The 17,425-nt window shown below is 49.2% G+C and overlaps 1 protein-coding gene across 1 annotated transcript in view; it reads right to left on the bottom strand.

The window, feature by feature from the left end:
- Positions 1-2,358: 2,358 nt before the first annotated feature.
- kdm6ba (lysine (K)-specific demethylase 6B, a) overlaps positions 2,359-17,425 on the bottom strand; it is a 112,940-nt gene continuing 97,873 nt past the window's right edge. The window contains exons 6-27 of the mRNA XM_056442989.1: positions 16,969-17,055; positions 15,245-15,365; positions 14,701-14,824; positions 14,406-14,501; positions 14,010-14,301; positions 13,815-13,892; positions 13,471-13,641; positions 13,196-13,378; positions 12,379-12,945; positions 8,640-12,247; positions 8,408-8,534; positions 8,083-8,188; positions 7,282-7,487; positions 7,090-7,199; positions 6,934-7,002; positions 6,696-6,844; positions 6,470-6,584; positions 5,650-5,837; positions 5,421-5,562; positions 4,432-4,558; positions 4,123-4,293; positions 2,359-4,024 (exon numbers count right to left, since the gene is read on the bottom strand). Of these exons, the coding sequence (XP_056298964.1) occupies positions 4,010-4,024; positions 4,123-4,293; positions 4,432-4,558; positions 5,421-5,562; positions 5,650-5,837; positions 6,470-6,584; positions 6,696-6,844; positions 6,934-7,002; positions 7,090-7,199; positions 7,282-7,487; positions 8,083-8,188; positions 8,408-8,534; positions 8,640-12,247; positions 12,379-12,945; positions 13,196-13,378; positions 13,471-13,641; positions 13,815-13,892; positions 14,010-14,301; positions 14,406-14,501; positions 14,701-14,819 (6,639 nt within the window). The 5' untranslated portion in view covers positions 14,820-14,824; positions 15,245-15,365; positions 16,969-17,055 and the 3' untranslated portion in view covers positions 2,359-4,009. The remainder of the gene's footprint in view (positions 4,025-4,122; positions 4,294-4,431; positions 4,559-5,420; positions 5,563-5,649; positions 5,838-6,469; positions 6,585-6,695; positions 6,845-6,933; positions 7,003-7,089; positions 7,200-7,281; positions 7,488-8,082; positions 8,189-8,407; positions 8,535-8,639; positions 12,248-12,378; positions 12,946-13,195; positions 13,379-13,470; positions 13,642-13,814; positions 13,893-14,009; positions 14,302-14,405; positions 14,502-14,700; positions 14,825-15,244; positions 15,366-16,968; positions 17,056-17,425) is intronic.

Below are 17,425 nucleotides of genomic sequence, written 5' to 3'. Positions count from 1 at the left end.
ACATTCTATTTTCTTTGATTGTGATGGATTGCATGTTAAGATGGAGGATTGAATGCATATGTCCGAACCTCTATAACATGAAAGCAGTTTGATGTTAGCTGTGCTCTGGATTTATGGTCTGATGACAGCAAAGTAGAATTCAGTCTAATTTTGATATCTGTGAAGGTCTTCAGGAGTGCTCCCTGTAAAGGAGGCTGCGGTCCTTTGGAGTGCAGGGAGCCCTCCTGAAGACCTTCTCTGACTCTGTGGTGGCATCGGCCATCTTTTATGGAGTGGTCCTCTGGAGCAGCAGCATGGCAGCGGCTGACAGGAAGAGGCTGAACAAGCTGATGCTGGGTGTCCTCTGGAGACTGTGGAGGTGGTGGGGGACGGGAGGATGATGGCAACGCTCTCGTCCCTGATGAACCACGCCTCCCACCCCATGCAGGACGCACTCTCAGCTCTGCACAGCTCCTTCAGCCACCGGCTGATTCCTCCCCGTGTCTGAGGAGAGGAACCACACGTCCTTCCTTCCTGCTGCTGTCAGGCTGCACAACACACTGCAGGAGATCGCTGGAGATCCTGGCAAACTCTGCACTTTACTCAGCACTTCACTTCATTTCCCCCCTGTTTATTGAGTATTTACTATTAGTATTTAGTTTTTTAGTATTGTGTTTTTTTATATTTATTTTCATTGATGCTCTGATATGCACCGCTACTGTCATTTTAGAAATGTCCCCATATAAAGGAATATCATATCATATCTGTGCTGCTGTTCGAGTGTGGTCAAATTATCTGATGAACATATTCTGTGTATGCAGCAACCCTATAATTAAATTTAAGAACTTTAAATACTTTTTTGTGGACCCTTTCCATACATCATAAGACCTCGTGAAACTTCAAATTATGACCAGTTAGATCAGTAGAAGATATATAGTAAACTGAAACTGAACTTTATTTATTATAAAATGGAACAACATAGTTTGCCAAAACTCATGTGATCACTATACCGAGGAACCATAACTAAGATAGACCGGTAAGTACAATACGACGCTCCCTTTATTACATTAGGGATACATTCTTTGTTTTTGTATTTAATACGGCACAAAGGAAGGGATTTGAGGTCAAGCATTTCACACACACTGTATGAGTAGAGTTTGACCAATATGAGCTGAAGGGGAGTCTCATGGGCTTTTTCCAAACCGTTTATATTATTATTTATATTTATTGACATCTTTCATGACATACTATACAATGACTTTTGTTGTATTTTTTTTCAATATACATATATATATATAAATACATGTATATATATATTTATATATATAATTATGTATATATATATATACAGGACTGTCTCAGAAAATTAGAATATTGTGATGAAGTTCTTTATTTTCTGTAATGCAATTAAAAAAACAAAAATGTCATGCATTCTGGATTCATTACAAATCAACTGAAATATTGCAAGCCTTTTATTCTGATTTATTGCTGATTATGGCTTACAGCTTAAGAAAACTCAAATATCCTATCTCTAAATATTAGAATATCATGAAAAAGTATACTAGTAGGGTATTAAACAAATCACTTGAATTGTCTAATTAACTCGAAACACCTGCAAGGGTTTCCTGAGCCTTGACAAACACTCAGCTGTTATAAATCTTTTTTTTTACTTGGTCTGAGGAAATATTAAAATTTTATGAGATAGGATTTTAGAGTTTTCTTAAGCTGTAAGCCATAATCAGCAATATTAAAAGAATAAAAGGCTTGCAATATTTCAGTTGATTTGTAATGAATCCAGAATGCATGACATTTTTGTTTTTTTAATTGCATTACAGAAAATAAAGAACTTTATCACAATATTCTAATTTTCTGAGACAGCCCTGTATATACCCCCGCGACCCTAATGAGGATAAGCGGTATAGATAATGGATGGATGGATATATATATATAAATATATATATTTATAAATTATATCATAAATATATATATATGAAAACCTATATATAAATATATAATATGACATTTCTTAATGACTTTATAGTGAGTGCATATTACTTTAATGGTACACCAATGCTGACTTTCTTTTATGGCACAATACTATGAAGCAATTTATGAATTTTTTTATGGCATACCTTACTATGACTGAAGAATGTCATACAAGTTATATTGTAGTATGTCATAAAATAGGCTGTAAAATTGTGTCAAAAAAGTAATAAAAAAGCCTGAATATAAAATCTAACTAATCTTACGTTGAAAAGTCATAGGTTACGGTTGAATAGTAAAAAAATGACCTAACGTCTTTTCCTAACCACTCGTCCATCGGCGTATCTAATGTCAACGCGCGAGGCTGTTGAAATAAATCAGATGTTTACCACTCTCTCTTGGATTTATCAAAAAGTTTTTATTATTAATAATAGTCACACAAATTCACAAGTGTTTAAGACGTCTGGCTCAGTTTGGTGTGTGTGTGTGTGTGTGTGTCTGCAAGTATGTCTGTGTGAATTCTCTAAACAGTGCAGTTATAAATAAAGGACCACAAAGAGAAGAAAAAGGATAAGGTCATATTGCAACAGGAAAAATAGAATTCTCATTTTAAGAGGATGAAGAAAAAAAGAAGTTGTTCAAAGAGAACATGTAGCACCATCTATCCCTTTATCATATTCAACAGATACTATCATAAAATCATTAAAATCTTGTCTAAAAGCCCCTACGTAATAAAATTAAAAAAAGAGACCGTTTCTCAAACCGGGTTGGAAACGGTTGTTTTCCTCAACGAGCGAACAAACACAGCATTCCATTAGTCGTCTTCTCTACGTGAGCAGTGTGCCTATTGTCTACAGGAAACGTGGTGTTATATTCAAGATAAAGATATCATTTCATATATATCAGAAGGAGAAAAGGCCGGAGTCATGAGAGGCGAGCACCATGGACACAGCAGCCTCCACTCCCGGGGACACACAACCCCAAATGTCAGTTCTTACAGAGCAATCGTTTACTATAAAAAATAGAGGAACACAAATTAGAAAAAAGAAAAAAAATATCGAAAAACTTGTACAACCCTTTAAAAAAAAAAAAGGGAGACAATTGATATCGAATAAATATAAGAAACATTTTAAATTAAATGTACAATGCAAAAAAAATCAAAAAGAATCCAGGAAATACTAGGTCTGCATATTGGAACAAAACAATCAGAGGTACAACACACAAACACCAGATGGCAATGATTTTTTTCTTTCTTTTTTAAAGAGATACTCCATACAGAGATGGAAGAAATGAACAAAAAGACCTGATGCGTGACAACTTATTATTCTCCAAAAGGAAATTAAAAAGTATAATTCATACAAACACAAGATTTACAACACACACAAGAATTCCGAAAAGACAAAAAAAATGAAATCCCCCCCAAAACAACCAAAGTCGTTAAAACCCGTATGTTTTGAAGCATTCCAAACATTTGTAGTTTTTTTTTTTTTTAATTCTTAATGCTCTAGAAAAATGTTCATATCTCTATTATTAGTATTTTTCCATTTTTCCTCTCTTTTTCTAAATACAAGGCCAATGTGGTATATATCTAGGTTGATCTAGTTTAGAAAAAACAAAACCAATAAATTATTTCTTAAAAAAGACAGCACCCCACAAAAAAATTGCAAACAGCATGTACAAATCTCAGTTTTCAAGACGACAACAACAGGAACGAGTTCTCTGGTGTTGACACGAACGCACCATGGAAACCGTCACGTACCCGCGGCAGCACCGACTGCCCCCTGGTGGCCGGCAGCTGAAGAGCACCATCTGAGAGTAAACTGGTATTGTATTGGCGGCTTGGTATTTGTTGTTTTTTTGTAAACAGTAATGATGAGTAAACGTTTCCAACTGGCTGTTCGGCAAGTGTTAGCAGTAGTAGCAAAAATGATTTTTTTTTAAATAACGAAAGAAAAGTTGAGAACCAAAGTGAAACTGTGTCTTTTTGTCCTGGCGTGCAGGAGTTTTGGTTATGGCTGAGGAGACGCAGGAGGGGGGGGGGGCTCTGTCACCGGGAGGAGGCCTGGAGAAACACAACACACACACACACATTTACTTACACACACATTTCACTGGTTTTCTCAATGTTAACGGAGACGAAGGGGAGGCGGGGGGGCTCACCAGGTTGAACGAGTCGTAGATGTTCATGAGCTCCTCCGTGCGGTACTGCTCCAGCACCACCACGTTGGTCAGGTGGGGGTTCCGCTGGCGCGCGCAGTCCTCGCAGTGGACCACGTACGTCTTCCTGCTGTTGTTCTCGCTCGTCACAAACAACAAATTGAACACCTCCACCTGCGGAGGAGGGGAGGGGTTAGGAACCATCCTCAGTCAGCACACTCACACCGCCTCCAATAGGCCAGGCGAGCATTCGGTGATGTGCGCGTGTCAGTGCTGACTGATGGAGGGGGACGGGGTCTCGGGGATACTCACGTCACACTCGTTGCAGTAGTAGGCGGGCTCGTCCTTCACCCGACTCTGATAGGATAACTTCTTCCCTTCGGCCACTAGTTGGTTCCGCAGGATCTGGATGTGCTTCATGGACTGCAGCAGGCAGTGTCTGGCAGGAAGGGAACAAACACATGTTAGCGTGGCTTTATATATACAGCTTTATGTACGTATTATTGAAAAAGAACTCCAATGCAACAAAACTCAGCAAGAAATACGACTTCGATCTAGGATCTCCACATCTCCAACATGCACAACACAGGGGAGACATTTACCCATTTTTTTCGGGGGCAATTTCTGCCCCACTGTCCAAAATCCAGGAGTCTTTAAAAAGAAATTGGGGCACTTTTTGAATCTTGTGAAATAACCTTTAACCTATTCAAAAAATATATATATACTTATTTATTAGGCTTACGGTATATGAGAAATTGTCATAAAAATGGCAATAATAAGACTATTAGGCAATGATAAGACTATTAGGCAATAATAAGACTATTAGGCAATAATAAGACTATTCGGCAATGATAAGACTATTAGGCAATAGTTTACAGATTCAAAGTGTTTTCTTGGATTTTTTAACAAAAAACAAACAGAAACATAAATCAGACTCATATTCAATTGTATTCTTATTTCTTTGTGGTTATTTATTATTATTACATGACAACTATTAACAAATATAACTTATTTATTTGTTTTTTTATGAAAAATGATAAATTATATTTATTGTTTTTTGTTGTTAAATCACTTTGTTTCTAGTACAGGCGATACAGATAGGACACACAACAAAGAACAAAAAGAAAACTATGAAATTATCAGAATTATGGGGCATTTTTTGCCCTCCTAGTGATATCAGGGGTCAATTATATGTTTTAGGGTCAGTTTTGCCCTTTGCCCTGGTGTAATTCTGACGCTGGCACAATTAAAACCTCTATGAAGGGAGTTAGTGTGAACTCATAAAGTGAACGTGTCCTCACTTGACCAACTTGAAGGTGTCTGGGTCGGTGATCTTGACCGTGCGCGCCGCGTTCCAGGACACGTGAATCATGGGGACGATGGACTTCACCTTCTTCACTTCGTTCCACTCGAACCTCTCGAGGGCCAGCTGGTACTGGTAGGCTGCGGGACACACGGTTAAACTCCGTTTTAACTAAATATTCAAATATTCAAACTGCTGTTGGCGCGCCGTGTGTCTGGGCTCCGTACCGTTCAGAGGACCCACGTTCCACGCGATGTTGTTGCACCAGCCGACGGCCTGAACCCAGTGGACGGTGCCGGCGTTGATCCACACCAAGTCCCCGGGCCGCTGAATGAAGCGGTACACTGGGATGTTTGCTTTGTAGAGGTCCTCCAACACCGGCCACCAGGACCCGGTCAGGTAGTCCACCCCATGCCTGAGCACATAAGAGGAACACACATGTAGGACTCTGTAGAGGTGTTCAGGAGCGATCGCCAACTGGTGGCCAAAACCTCCCGGCATGACACTCTAGGCCCGGTGTCAAATACAAGGCCCGTCACACCATGTTATGTGGCCCCTGACGGCTCGAAAGACATAGGATCACCTTTTCTTAAAGAAATAAAAATAATAATATCCTGTGCTTTTATTTTGAAGGTTTTAAATAAAGTGGATTTATGTTATAATATGAGAGAAATGTTCTGATGTGCAATATTTCTACACTCAAATAAATAATAATCAAATGCAAAGAGAGTTATTTAACAATAAGTTCGGGAGTGGTTCACACGGCGGTTCAGTTACACCGGCCCTTTAAGAGGGCGGCCACGTGGCCCACGGTGACACCCCTGATCTCTGGGGTGAATCTTAGCACCAGTCGAGGTCGATGAGCTGAAGTAGGCTTTGCTAAACTGACTCTTCAAGCATCATATACGTGTCTTATTCTGTCTCTAAGACAAATGTAGTTGAGCCTGTTGTAGGGATAAGCATCTTAAATAAACACTTGTACTTTACATTGGTGTAAATGATCGCTACGTCTAAATGAATCACGCTATTCTCTCCCGGTCTACTCACTTTTCACAGAAGTCGCTGATGATTGGCCAGTGGTTCTCCTGGACAGAGAACCACTCGCAGTCCCCAGGGCCAATATTGATGTTCACAGAGCAAAAGTTATTGTTCTCCTGGTGACCTGTTGATCGAGGGAAGAGTTCCTCACATATAAATGCTATTTCACGATCTTTATTTGAGACCAAACTGGCGTTTCCTCTCGACGCCTCCGTGCACTCGGTGCAGACATTACCTGGCGTCCGGCTCCCGGGGACCTTCATGTAGAGCTGCACCGTGTTCATGCCGAGGATGGTGTGTCCCACGTGGCTCAGCATGTTCCCGCTGGAGGCCACGCGCATGAACGCCGGCAGCTTCTGCAGCTCCTGAAGCTGCGACTTCCACCTGCGCAGAGACGACAGCGTTGATCTTTAGTGACTGGAGAACGGCGGCGTCAACATACACGTGTGAACGCGTCAATCGCCAGCGCTCACCTCTTGGGGTCGGAGAGGTCGATGTTGGTGCCAAACTTAATGATCTTCCCCACTTGTTTCTGCTCACCGCTGAGGAAACGGAAAGCATTATTATTATTTTTAAGTATGACTGCAAATTGCCAAACGCGGTCAGTAAACGTTGAACTCTCTCCTCACCTGCTGCTTTCTTTAGAGCTGTCCTTGCTTGGAGTATCAAAGTTGTTTGATGGCTTCTTCTCCTTCTCCTTCTCATCTTCATCCTCCTCGTCATCGCTGCCTTTCTCCTCCTGGAGACACAAACGCCCAAAAATGAGCTTTTATCGCAGCATATAATACCGACACGTGGAAGTCCGGGTGCAGCAGACGTACCTGCAGACTCTCCTGGAAGCTGGACGCCTGGTACTGGGCGTACTTGGCGATGGTGGTGTGGGAGCGGCTGCTCTCGCAGGGCCAGGTCTGGCCCGTCCCACTGGGGTCCCAGTTCTCATCGGCGGGCTGCTGCACCTGCGTCCTCACCTCCACCGCCTGCTCGGCGTTGGCCTCCACAAGCGACTTTGTAGAAAACAGCCCCAGGTCTAGAAACACAACACGTCTACGTCACGACCAATTGGTGCCGAGTCAGAGTGCATCGTGTGCAACTAAAGGGTCGACGACTATTTGGGGTAGCAAGATGCTTAAAGGCAACATATAACACGTTGTTGTTTACATATTTTCCGTCTGAATACACCTGCATTCCCACCCTGTCTCTTTAAGCCCCGCCCTTGACAAAAAGCCTAAATATGCTCTGATTGGCTCATGAGAAAAACATATGGTGCACTTTTGTAAACGTTTTTCTCAAGTTGAGTCTGGAGATACTCGGATGGGGGTGTATATTTAATAAGACTGCATAACTTTTTATTAAAAAAATTCAAAATTAATGCTCTAATGTGCACCCGCTGCTGTGATCCGGAAATGTCCCCAATGTGGGACTAATGAAGGAATATCTAATCTAATCTATCACATCTGCAGGGCTTGTTGAGTCACATGTTCTGTGATCCAGGCGGCCGACACGATGCCCGAGTGGTCTCGTGTCTTCACTCCAGGGGTACCAGGAGAGCCGACCATCCTCCCGTGAAGCTTTAGCGCGTCAATAACCGCCATGCGCCAACGGCCTCACGCGCGTCAACGTACTGAGTCGCAGAGATCCAGCCAGGCCTCGGATGACGGTCACAGGGTTCTTGGGGTCTGTACAGAACTGCAGCAGCACCGGGGAGAAGGCGTCCCTCTTACTCTCCAACTACGGGGGGAGAAACATGACGTCAGTGCACAGAAAGTCCCCGTGTCTGCACGCGCAACACGTCACCACCAGAGGGCAGCACATGCACATCGGACCGAAATAACTTTATGGACCGATTACACAGTAACGGGCCTTCCTGTTGGTTCTTTTGGCTGTTTGTTGTGTGTTATGAAGGATTCATTATTCTAAATGAAAGGATAATAAAGCTAGTACACGTACATAGATGCTGGGTGTGGGAGGGTTGAGCTTCTCTCTGGGAATGGGTTCATCGGAGGTCATGGTGGGCTTGACGGAGAAAGCTGGGAGCAAGAAAGACTCTCTGAACTTCTCCTTCACTCTGGCCCCCCTAGGACAGGAAGAAGAGCACGTCGACGGGTTAAAGACACAGAAGCAAAACACGTGTGTTCCTGGTCCTGAACGCCACGAGCGAGTCCCTGATGTCTGGACTTACTTGCAGGACCTGATGATCTCACTGGCGGTGTTCTTGATGGTGATGTCCTCCAGCGGGATCCTCTTCTCCTCCACCTCGGAGGCGATGAAGGTCTCCCGGTCCCCGCTCTCCACCTTGATGAGGCGAATCTTCAGCTCCTTGGGCGGCCCGTCCGACAGCGCTTTCAGCTTCAAGAAGTCCGTCGGGCCCAGCGACGAGCCGGACTCGGGGTCCCTCCTGTCCTCCGAGGACCTTTCTTCCGAGCTCCTCGAGGTCCACTCGCCGTGCTCCCCGTCGCTGGCGGAGCCGGACGCGTCCTTGCGTTTCGTTCTCTCCGCGTCGTAGTGACCCCGGTTCTTCTCCGACCCTTCTTTGCTCTGGAGGTTGAGGTCGCCGAGAATCCTGCGATCTTTCTTTTCCTTGTGGCTCTTGCCGTCCTTGTGCCGCTTGTGACCGGAGCCGGAACGAGCGGAAGACGACGACAACGTCAACGTGCAGAAGGCCTCCTCTCTCTTCTCTCGATGCTTCTTCTTTTCCTTCCTGTCTTCGTGCTTCCTGCTGCTGTGGCGTTGCTTCTCTTTCTCCCGGTGCTCCCTCTCTTTCTCGTGTCTGTGGCGGTCCTTCGCTCTCACGTGGCCGTCGGGCGCATCGAGGGCGTCCGTGCTGGGGAGCGGCCGTCGACCCAGCACGACCTCGCAGCTTTTGCCCAGCTCCGCCAGAGACGACTCGGAGATGGTGGTCAGCCGCTGCTCCTCCTTCGCCACCGTCGGGGGTTTGAGGGCAGAAACATCCGTTTTGACGGAGTTCATTCTGTCGTCTGCCGCCTCCGCGTCTCTCCAGTCGTCAGCGTCCTCTGCTTTCGGATTCGTGTCTTCGAGCGGAGGAGGAGGGGAGGACTTGAGGGATGGGAACGCTGGACTCAACGGTGGATGGGTTGAATCCGACGTTGGAGAGCTGCCTTGCTGCTGGCGGCAGATATCGGGGCCCAGCGACAGCGACGAGGAGTACTTGACCCCGAGCAGGGCGGACGGAGGGGGTCTCCCAAAAGGGCCTCCGCGGTACGCATACTTCTGGCTCTCCAGGACGGTCGCCAGGGACTTGAACATGCTGTTCACGCCGGTCTGGTGGAGGTGGGGTCTTTGGGGCGGCGGCGAACAAGACGGCGTCTCGGAGTCGTCGTCGTCTTCCTCCTCGTCGACCTCACTTTTCGTCTGCTCGGGGAGGCCGTAAAGCTTGGCCAGGTCGCTGTGGCGGTAATTGGTGTTCCCCACGCCCATGTCCATCGGCCGCTTGGGGTTCAGAGGGACGTTCGGAGACGGTTTGAAGGAGTCCTCGTCCTCCTCGTTGAGCGAGGACGTTCGGCTGCACGGCGACGCCAGGGAGCCTTGGCGGCTGAGCACGGGGGGGCTGGCGTGCGGATTAGATCCAAAGTCCTCCTGGTTGGGCTGATGCTTCATCGCCGGAATGAGGTCCGGGGCGCTCAGGTAGCTCTTGATAGGCTGGACACACGGACTGAAGTTGTCCAGCAGACCTGTGGACGCGGCCTTCTCGCTGTTATACAGCTCCTCCTCCTTTTTGATGGATTCGTCCAGCATGGCCATGATGTTAGCCAGACCGTCGGGCAGCAGGGTGGACAACTCGGAGGGCTCCTCCTCAAATTGGGCAGATTCAGCAGCGCAGCTGCTGGGCTTTTCCGAACCGCTTCCTGTCATCGGCTGGTTTAGGATTCCCCTCATAGAGCCGGAGGCGGAGACGAGAGGTGGCGTCGGGCTTTCTCTGGGGAACGCCTGATACAGCTTGGGGGGCTCCCGGAGCGCCAAGGAAGGAAGAGAGAGGTTGCTGCCGTCTCGCTCCCTGGCGGGGTCTTTGGATAGGTTGGGCGCGGCTTGCATCGCCGGGGGCTTGTTCGGGAACGCCGCCCGGCTCGTCCCTGAGGTATCGCGTGTCGCCGAGGGGCCGAACGTCGCTCTGCCGCTGTTGCTCCACATCTCCCTCTGCCTCTGCTTTTCTCTGGCGTACTCCGTCTGAGGCGTGAGAGGGGGCGGCTGCAGCCTCTCCACGGGAGTGGTGGCGGTGGGGGTCTGGCCGGGCGGACAGGGGAGGACGCCACCGCGGCTCAGCCAGGGGTAAGGGGGCGACGCCTGGGAGCTGGGGGGGGGCGGGCCCGAAGGAGGTGCAGGGACAGAGGAGAGGCGAGGAGGTGTGGCTGCTGGGGGAGAGCTGCAGGAGAGCAGCCGCTCCAGGTGCTCCATGGCGGTCTGCTCTTTGCCCTTTGCACTCAGCTGCTCCATCCTCCTCTTCTCCTCCTCTCTCCTCTCCAACTCCTGTTTTTTCTTCTTTTCTTCCTGCCACTCCAGTTCCCTCTTCTTCATCATCTCCTGCCTCTCCGCTTCTCTCTTCTTCTTCTCCTCCTCTTGCCTCTCCCACTCTCGCCTCTTCCTTTCCCGCTCCTTCTTCTCCCACTCTCTCTTTTTCCTCTCCTCTTCCTGCCTCTCCCATTCTCTCCGCTGCCTCTCCTCTTCCAGCCGCTCCGCTTCTCTCCTCCTCCTCTCCTCTTCTTGCCTCCTCTTCCTCTCCTGCTCCTGCCTATCCCGTTCTCTCCTTCTCCTCTCCTCCTCATGTCTATCCAGCTCTCTTTTCTTCCTCTCCTCATCCTTCTTCTCCAGCTCCTTCTTTTTCCGCTCCTCGTCCCGCTTTTGTCTCATCTCCCATTCTTTTTTCCGCCTCTCCTCTTCTCTAATTTTTCTCTCCTGCTCCTCCTTGTCCCTCTTCCTCCTCTCCTCGGCTTGCATGTGACCCTCCAGCTCGGCATCAAGCTTGTCCAGAGCCTCTTCTATGGACTGAGGGACGGAGGGCGGCGCTGGTGGGCGAATCTGAGGCTGAGCGTACGGCTGCGTCGAGGCAAATTCCGACTGACCCAGTCGGGAGGAGAGGGCTGGATTCGACAGCTGGGGCGCCGCATTGGCAGTCGGGCACGGAGCCGATTGGTATTTTATAGAAGAACCGTGAAGAGGATTTGAAACTTGACTTGTAATCACACTGTCCCCTACCCTCTGGTGCCGGGAGGAGAATAAAGAGGACGAGAATGCAGGGGGTTGCTCCATTTCAGCCTGAGCATAGCATGACGTCTTCCCCTTCACAGGGCGGGACTTGGGGGGTTCCTGCTGTGGTGGTCTGGGCGGGCCCTGTTGGTGGAGCTGGTTGGCGGAGGCAGTCTGGCCTCTCTGACATCCTGGCTGCAGCAGAGCGTCCAGCTGAGAGGTGGGACTGGTGATGCCACCACGGGTGGAGGTTTGGGGTGCAGGCTCTCTTCCTCGCTGCCAACTGCTGTTACTGCTGCTATTGTTCACCGAGCAGCTGGCAGCGGGCGCTGTGGTCACCCTGGACACACCGGCCATAGTTACGCCACCAGACACCCTGCTGTTGCCGTAGCCACCGATGGCGCAAGACGCCTGGGAAATGGGAAGATTGGCAGTGATAACGGGTGTTCGGGTGGAGTTGGTTGGGGGCAGAGGAGGGCTGACGTGATGGTGGTGCTGGGGAGGAACCGGAACACGACAATCCACGATGTGATTGTGGCTCTGCTGGCGCTGAGGTAGCAGTCCTGGAGGCCGGTAGACGCCCGACTCCTGCAGAGACACACAGAACACATGAATACATTTATTAATATTCCCCCTCATTTTGACCCTGTTTACTTCAGAGTAAAACACCTGCTGCCTCAAATCAAATAAACATGCACTCATAACGGACTTCTACTCACTGCAGATTGACTGCCGGGCCTGCTCTGGTATCTCCAGGCTTCATGGGGCCCACTTTGCAAATGCTGAGGTACTGAGGTGCTGCTGGCAGGAGGAGGAGGAGGAGGAGGAGGAGGAGGGGGACCCTTGTGCCCCAGCCCTGGATGAGGCTGGAAGTGGCTGTAAGGCACACTGCTGCTGCTGCTGCTGCTGGATGCAGGAGGGTTTGCTGGTGACGATTGGGCATGTAGGTGTTGCTCTCCCCGGGTTGGGGTGGATGCCGTGTGAGAGGTAGCTTGGATGCCACCTTGGATCCTACAAGGAGGGCCTCTCTGGTTGTGAGGACCACGAGGTTCCACGGCCTGGCAGGGTGGAGCTAGCCCTAGCTTGGAGCTCGGGCTGGGGTAGGGCGAGGGGGGGGACTGCTGGCTTACAGCCTGAGGTTGGAATGCATCTTTCTGGAGCTGAGGAGCACATCCCTGGTTGTAGCTTCCCGGGCAGGAGTTGAGTGGTGGGGAGAGGTTTGAAGGGGCGGAGGAGGCGGGAGAGGACTTCTGGCCGTAGCTACCCATTCCCTGTTTGTTGGATTCCTGTGAAACAAAACAGAACGGGCAAGAAAGCAACAGCGGAAGATGAGAGTAATATAAAAGAAACACAATGTGATATATTGTGGGCATTTTGCCCAGCAAACCCCTGTCAGGTTCAGACAGCTAATAGAATCAATACATCTTTATGATACCACTCTATCCAATAACAGTGTTGCCATTGATTAGGGTCAAGAGGCACATATTGACCCCTGGCTTCAAGAGCCATATACGTAATGAAGGAACATGTTCTTACTGGTCGGAGCTGGCACTCCTGCGATTGTGGGTTCTTGCGGTCGGACGTCTGCGGCTGCCAAGGAGGGTTGTTTTTATGAAGGGGGTTCCAGAAGGCAGCTTTAGGGGGGAGGTGGTGCACTGACGACTGGTGCTGAGAGAGCAACGACTGGCCAGGGAAACGCTGCAGACCAGGATGGGAGACCTGCCCAGGGAGGTGGACATGACAATGTTTAACACTCAAAGGCATTTGTAGAGAAAACATATAATCACGGTAATAAAGTTCCGTTCTCGTACCTGATCCGAACTCTTTTTCCTCTTGCTGGGGCTGGGGCAGTCCTCCGCCGCTGGGCGGGAGGACGGGTGCATGGATGGTGGAGGGGTGTGCTGGATGACCGAGTGCTCTCCCAGCGGAGGGCCTGGTCTCTTCAGCTGACCCCCGAGCATCTTCCCTTGGTAGCCCCTCTGCTGGACGCACACACACGAAAAGGGCCAGTTCAGAAATACTCCATTGGTGAACTATTTAGCCGAAGCTCAGGAACAGAGGCGTTGCATGGTGGCAGCAGAAATGACAGCCAGCACAGTGTGCTGTGACTATATGGAGGATGAAACATGATCACAGCCAATTAGAGAGCTCCTACCTGATGCACCTGAGCCCACATCTCATCTCCCAGCAGTGGTGGCCCCCGGGGAACGAGCTGCTCTTGAGGACCCCCAAACTAAAGCAGACGGTAATGACAACACAGAAGCTATGAACGGAGCCAGTCTTCTTCTTTATTTTAATCCGAGACGGTGCATGAGTCCGCCATCACATCGCCGGGAGCACCGTCACTCACCTTCGGCAGTTGGTTTGGTCTGCCGGGGGGAAGGTGGGGGTTGGGCGGAGGGCCGCCACTCCCTGCATAGCCTCCGTTATGGAGACGAGGCGAGTGCTCGTTGGGCAGCGGCACGGCCGGATGTCCTTGAGGAGGGAGATGGGATTCATACAGCTGGCCCAGTTGCTCCCATGCTCTGTGGGGAGGTGGAGGGTGAAGATGATGATGAGGAGGAGGAGGTCTCTGCTGCTCCCTCTGCAGACCTGGTAGCATGGGCTGTGGGAGCTCAAGCTTCTCACTTCCTCTCAGGGGTCTGAACAGTCAAAACAAATTCACAATATCAAAATATTAGCTGCAAAACAAAAGGACTGTTTTCTAAATGCAGTTCCTCCGCTGATGATTCTGTGCACGGCTTACCCATTACTGAAGAATTTACTGGGATGGTTCAGTCCACCCATGGGACCGGGAGGTAGATGGGGAAGGAGCTGGTGTTGGTTCATTCCAGGCGAACACCTGGAGAGCAACAGAGACGACGCGCGGGACAATCAGAAGACGTTTTCTCACAGTCTTTACACGATGTTTGTAAAGCACATTCAATGTTGTCCTTCAGATCAGCTGTAGAAATGTCATTAAAAAGGTTATAGCTGATGGATTAAAGTTGAAGAGCTTCATAAAAGCGCGTGTGTGTGTATGCGTTGCCATGGCCACAGACCTGGCAGACGGCTGCCAGGCGCGGCCGCCCACAGGAGCCCATGGTCCCCGGTTGAGTCCGTCCAGAGGGAAGGAATCCCGTGTGCCACGCCCGCCAAACTGCTCTACTGCGTGATGCATCCAGCCTGTGGACGACAGAAGACAATCATACAGCTGCTCGCGGCATAATGAGTCGGTTTCATGCGGAAATTCAATTTGTATTAATTAGAAAAATGTCAAAACGACCTGAAGCGAATCATTGAACAACTTAACACGTTTAAAATATAATCAACGCACCAATAGCGTTTAAACATTGTGTTGGATTTGTGATCAAATGATAGACTTGTCATTGAGCAACAAACACCAGGGTATTAAGCCGTACACACATTTAATGACTTTTAAATTGACCTTCACTAACCTAAATATAGCATTTTGAAAGGTGTTTGAACTGGCATGCTTGATTTCCACTTGAACTGCTACATATTTCTATGAATGTATGGTCTCTTTAGAAGGTGAGATAACATTATGCACTTTACATCCTAAACGTACAACACAGTGCTACTCACCAGACTAGCTGTATCTGTGAAGCCCTCCACTGCAGCAGAGAGAGGGCCTCACGCCAACACTGAGAATATCTGTCCTGTCCGACTCCTCGGGCCTAAGCAGCAGGAACCCAAAGCCTGCTAGCTACAGCGAGAGAGAGAGGGGGAGAGAAAAAGAGAGAGAGAGACACTATTAGAATGAGTGAGAGGTATTGGAAAGTCAATAAATACGAGTGGGCTCTCTTTTGAAGAAGCTTGTTGGTGTGTGAGTAGGAGGGGAGGGGAGAGCTTCCGGCAACCAGAAGAAAAAAAACCTGAATCTACACTTATTTACATCTTCATTCTCACCACTAGAATTGCCTGATTCTGCTCTAGCTGCATCATTTGCCAAATTCTCGAGGAGTCTCAAATCCTGATGCATGTCTTTGTCTGCGGCCGGCTGCTAGGAGTCGGCCCGCCTCTAGGAGGCGCCAGAGAGCCGGTGTGCAGAACAGGATTATTACCCCAGATGGCTCAGCGGGGAGCTCACCTACAGGGAGAGACCTGGGGTTACCGTAATCCTTACCATGGGCCTCCTGATAACAAGAGGGAACGACTACGAGTGAGAGGCCTTGGTCACGTGCCAAGTGTGTGTGTGTGTGTGTGTGTGTGTGTGTGTGTGTGTGTGTGCCGTCGGAGGCGATGCCAAGTGTGCAAGCTGCATGGTCGTGTCAGGCTTGTGCTGATTTAGTGCAAGCGAGAGAGAATGGTGCTCTCTCTTAAGTGGATAATTGTGTGTGTGTGTGTGTGTGTGTGTGTGCCGCAGCACTCAGACGGGTGTGTGCATGAAGTGTGCGCGCATGTGCATGCCCAGTGGTTACACTAAGGTTTAATCTCATTACAGCAGGCGTGATGGAGAGGGGGAGGGGGGGGGGGGCAGCGACAGACGGTCGGAGCAGGATGGAAGGATAGATTAAGGAGAAAAGATGGAGAGGAGGGAAGGGATGGAGGGAGGTGGAGTGGAGAGCAGGAACGGTGCCATGAAAACACCCACACACACCTTCCTACACGCACACACACACACACGACACAAAGGAAAGCGGTTGAGGGGAAAACACATAAAAGAAGCTGAGAGATAACTTCCCCCCCCCCCTCTGCACACACACACACACACACAAAAGAGATCCCTGACAAAACCTGAGAGGGATGGTTTCGCACCCACGCATCCACCACCGCTGTTAAGAACAAGTCTCAACACACATGAGAGATGAAACACATTCAAATGTCCTAAATCGGAAAGTTTTGCCGTTTTGAGATCAAAGTGAATCATCGGAAAACAGCGCGCCTCCGCCTCCGCCTCCAGGCCAAGTCTAAACTCGACACCAATTTAAAAAAAAGTCACAAGACCACGATCCAAGAATATTTGATTTCCGAGAGAGAGACGGGCCGACGTGATTCACCTCTCTTCCACCAGCGTTCCTAAAATTAGCTCTGGTCAAACACGGTGCCGCTTCCCACCAGCTCCTCTCCTCGGCTTTTCTTACTCCCACCAGCTCTGGGTCTCTATTTAAAGCCCACAGGGAGCTGGACACGGAGCTTTCCAGGAGGGGTGCTATTCTATGACACACACACACACACCGCCTCTCTGCCTCCTCCCTTCCGACTTGCCGTGCTGCTCGTGGCAGCGTGCTCCGTGAAGACAGGCCGGCGTTAACAGTTGGCGCCCCACACAACACGCTTCAAGGCGAGCGGACTCACGCCGAGCGTACCTTTGAGAGCGGCACCACGCTATCGATTCGCGCTCGTGTCGCGTCTCAGCTTCGGCTGCCGATCATCTCTCTCGGGTCTCCTCGACCCTGGAAGACAGAGGAGACAAAACGTTCACGTCGAGCCGTCGAGAAAACAACGCAAAGTGGCCTTAAACTCCGCCCCCCTGTTACAGCAGCTGGGGGGCGTGTTTCTGTACCACCACAACAGTGGGAAGTTCCTGGGACTTTGTGATGTCATTTCTGCTTCCTCTCGAGTTTATGCGTGTGTTTCGATTGACAAAGAGGACGTGATGGCGGGGGCGGTTCACGGGCGAGAAAATAAACTCCCAGAGTCGTTGAGGAGAAACGACGGGGCGAATGCCTGGAACCTTCAGTGGTCCTGTGCATGCTGAATTCTGATTGGCTGTCGGCTTTCTCTGTACAGAAAGTGAAGTCAAAGTCATTTCAGGCCATTCAC

This window comes from Pseudoliparis swirei, chromosome 21 (assembly GCF_029220125.1).
Source record: "Pseudoliparis swirei isolate HS2019 ecotype Mariana Trench chromosome 21, NWPU_hadal_v1, whole genome shotgun sequence".
Taxonomy (NCBI): Eukaryota; Metazoa; Chordata; class Actinopteri; order Perciformes; family Liparidae; genus Pseudoliparis; species Pseudoliparis swirei.
The sequence above is the reverse complement of the archived record's forward strand: the minus strand, read 5'-3'. Positions and strand labels throughout refer to the sequence as shown.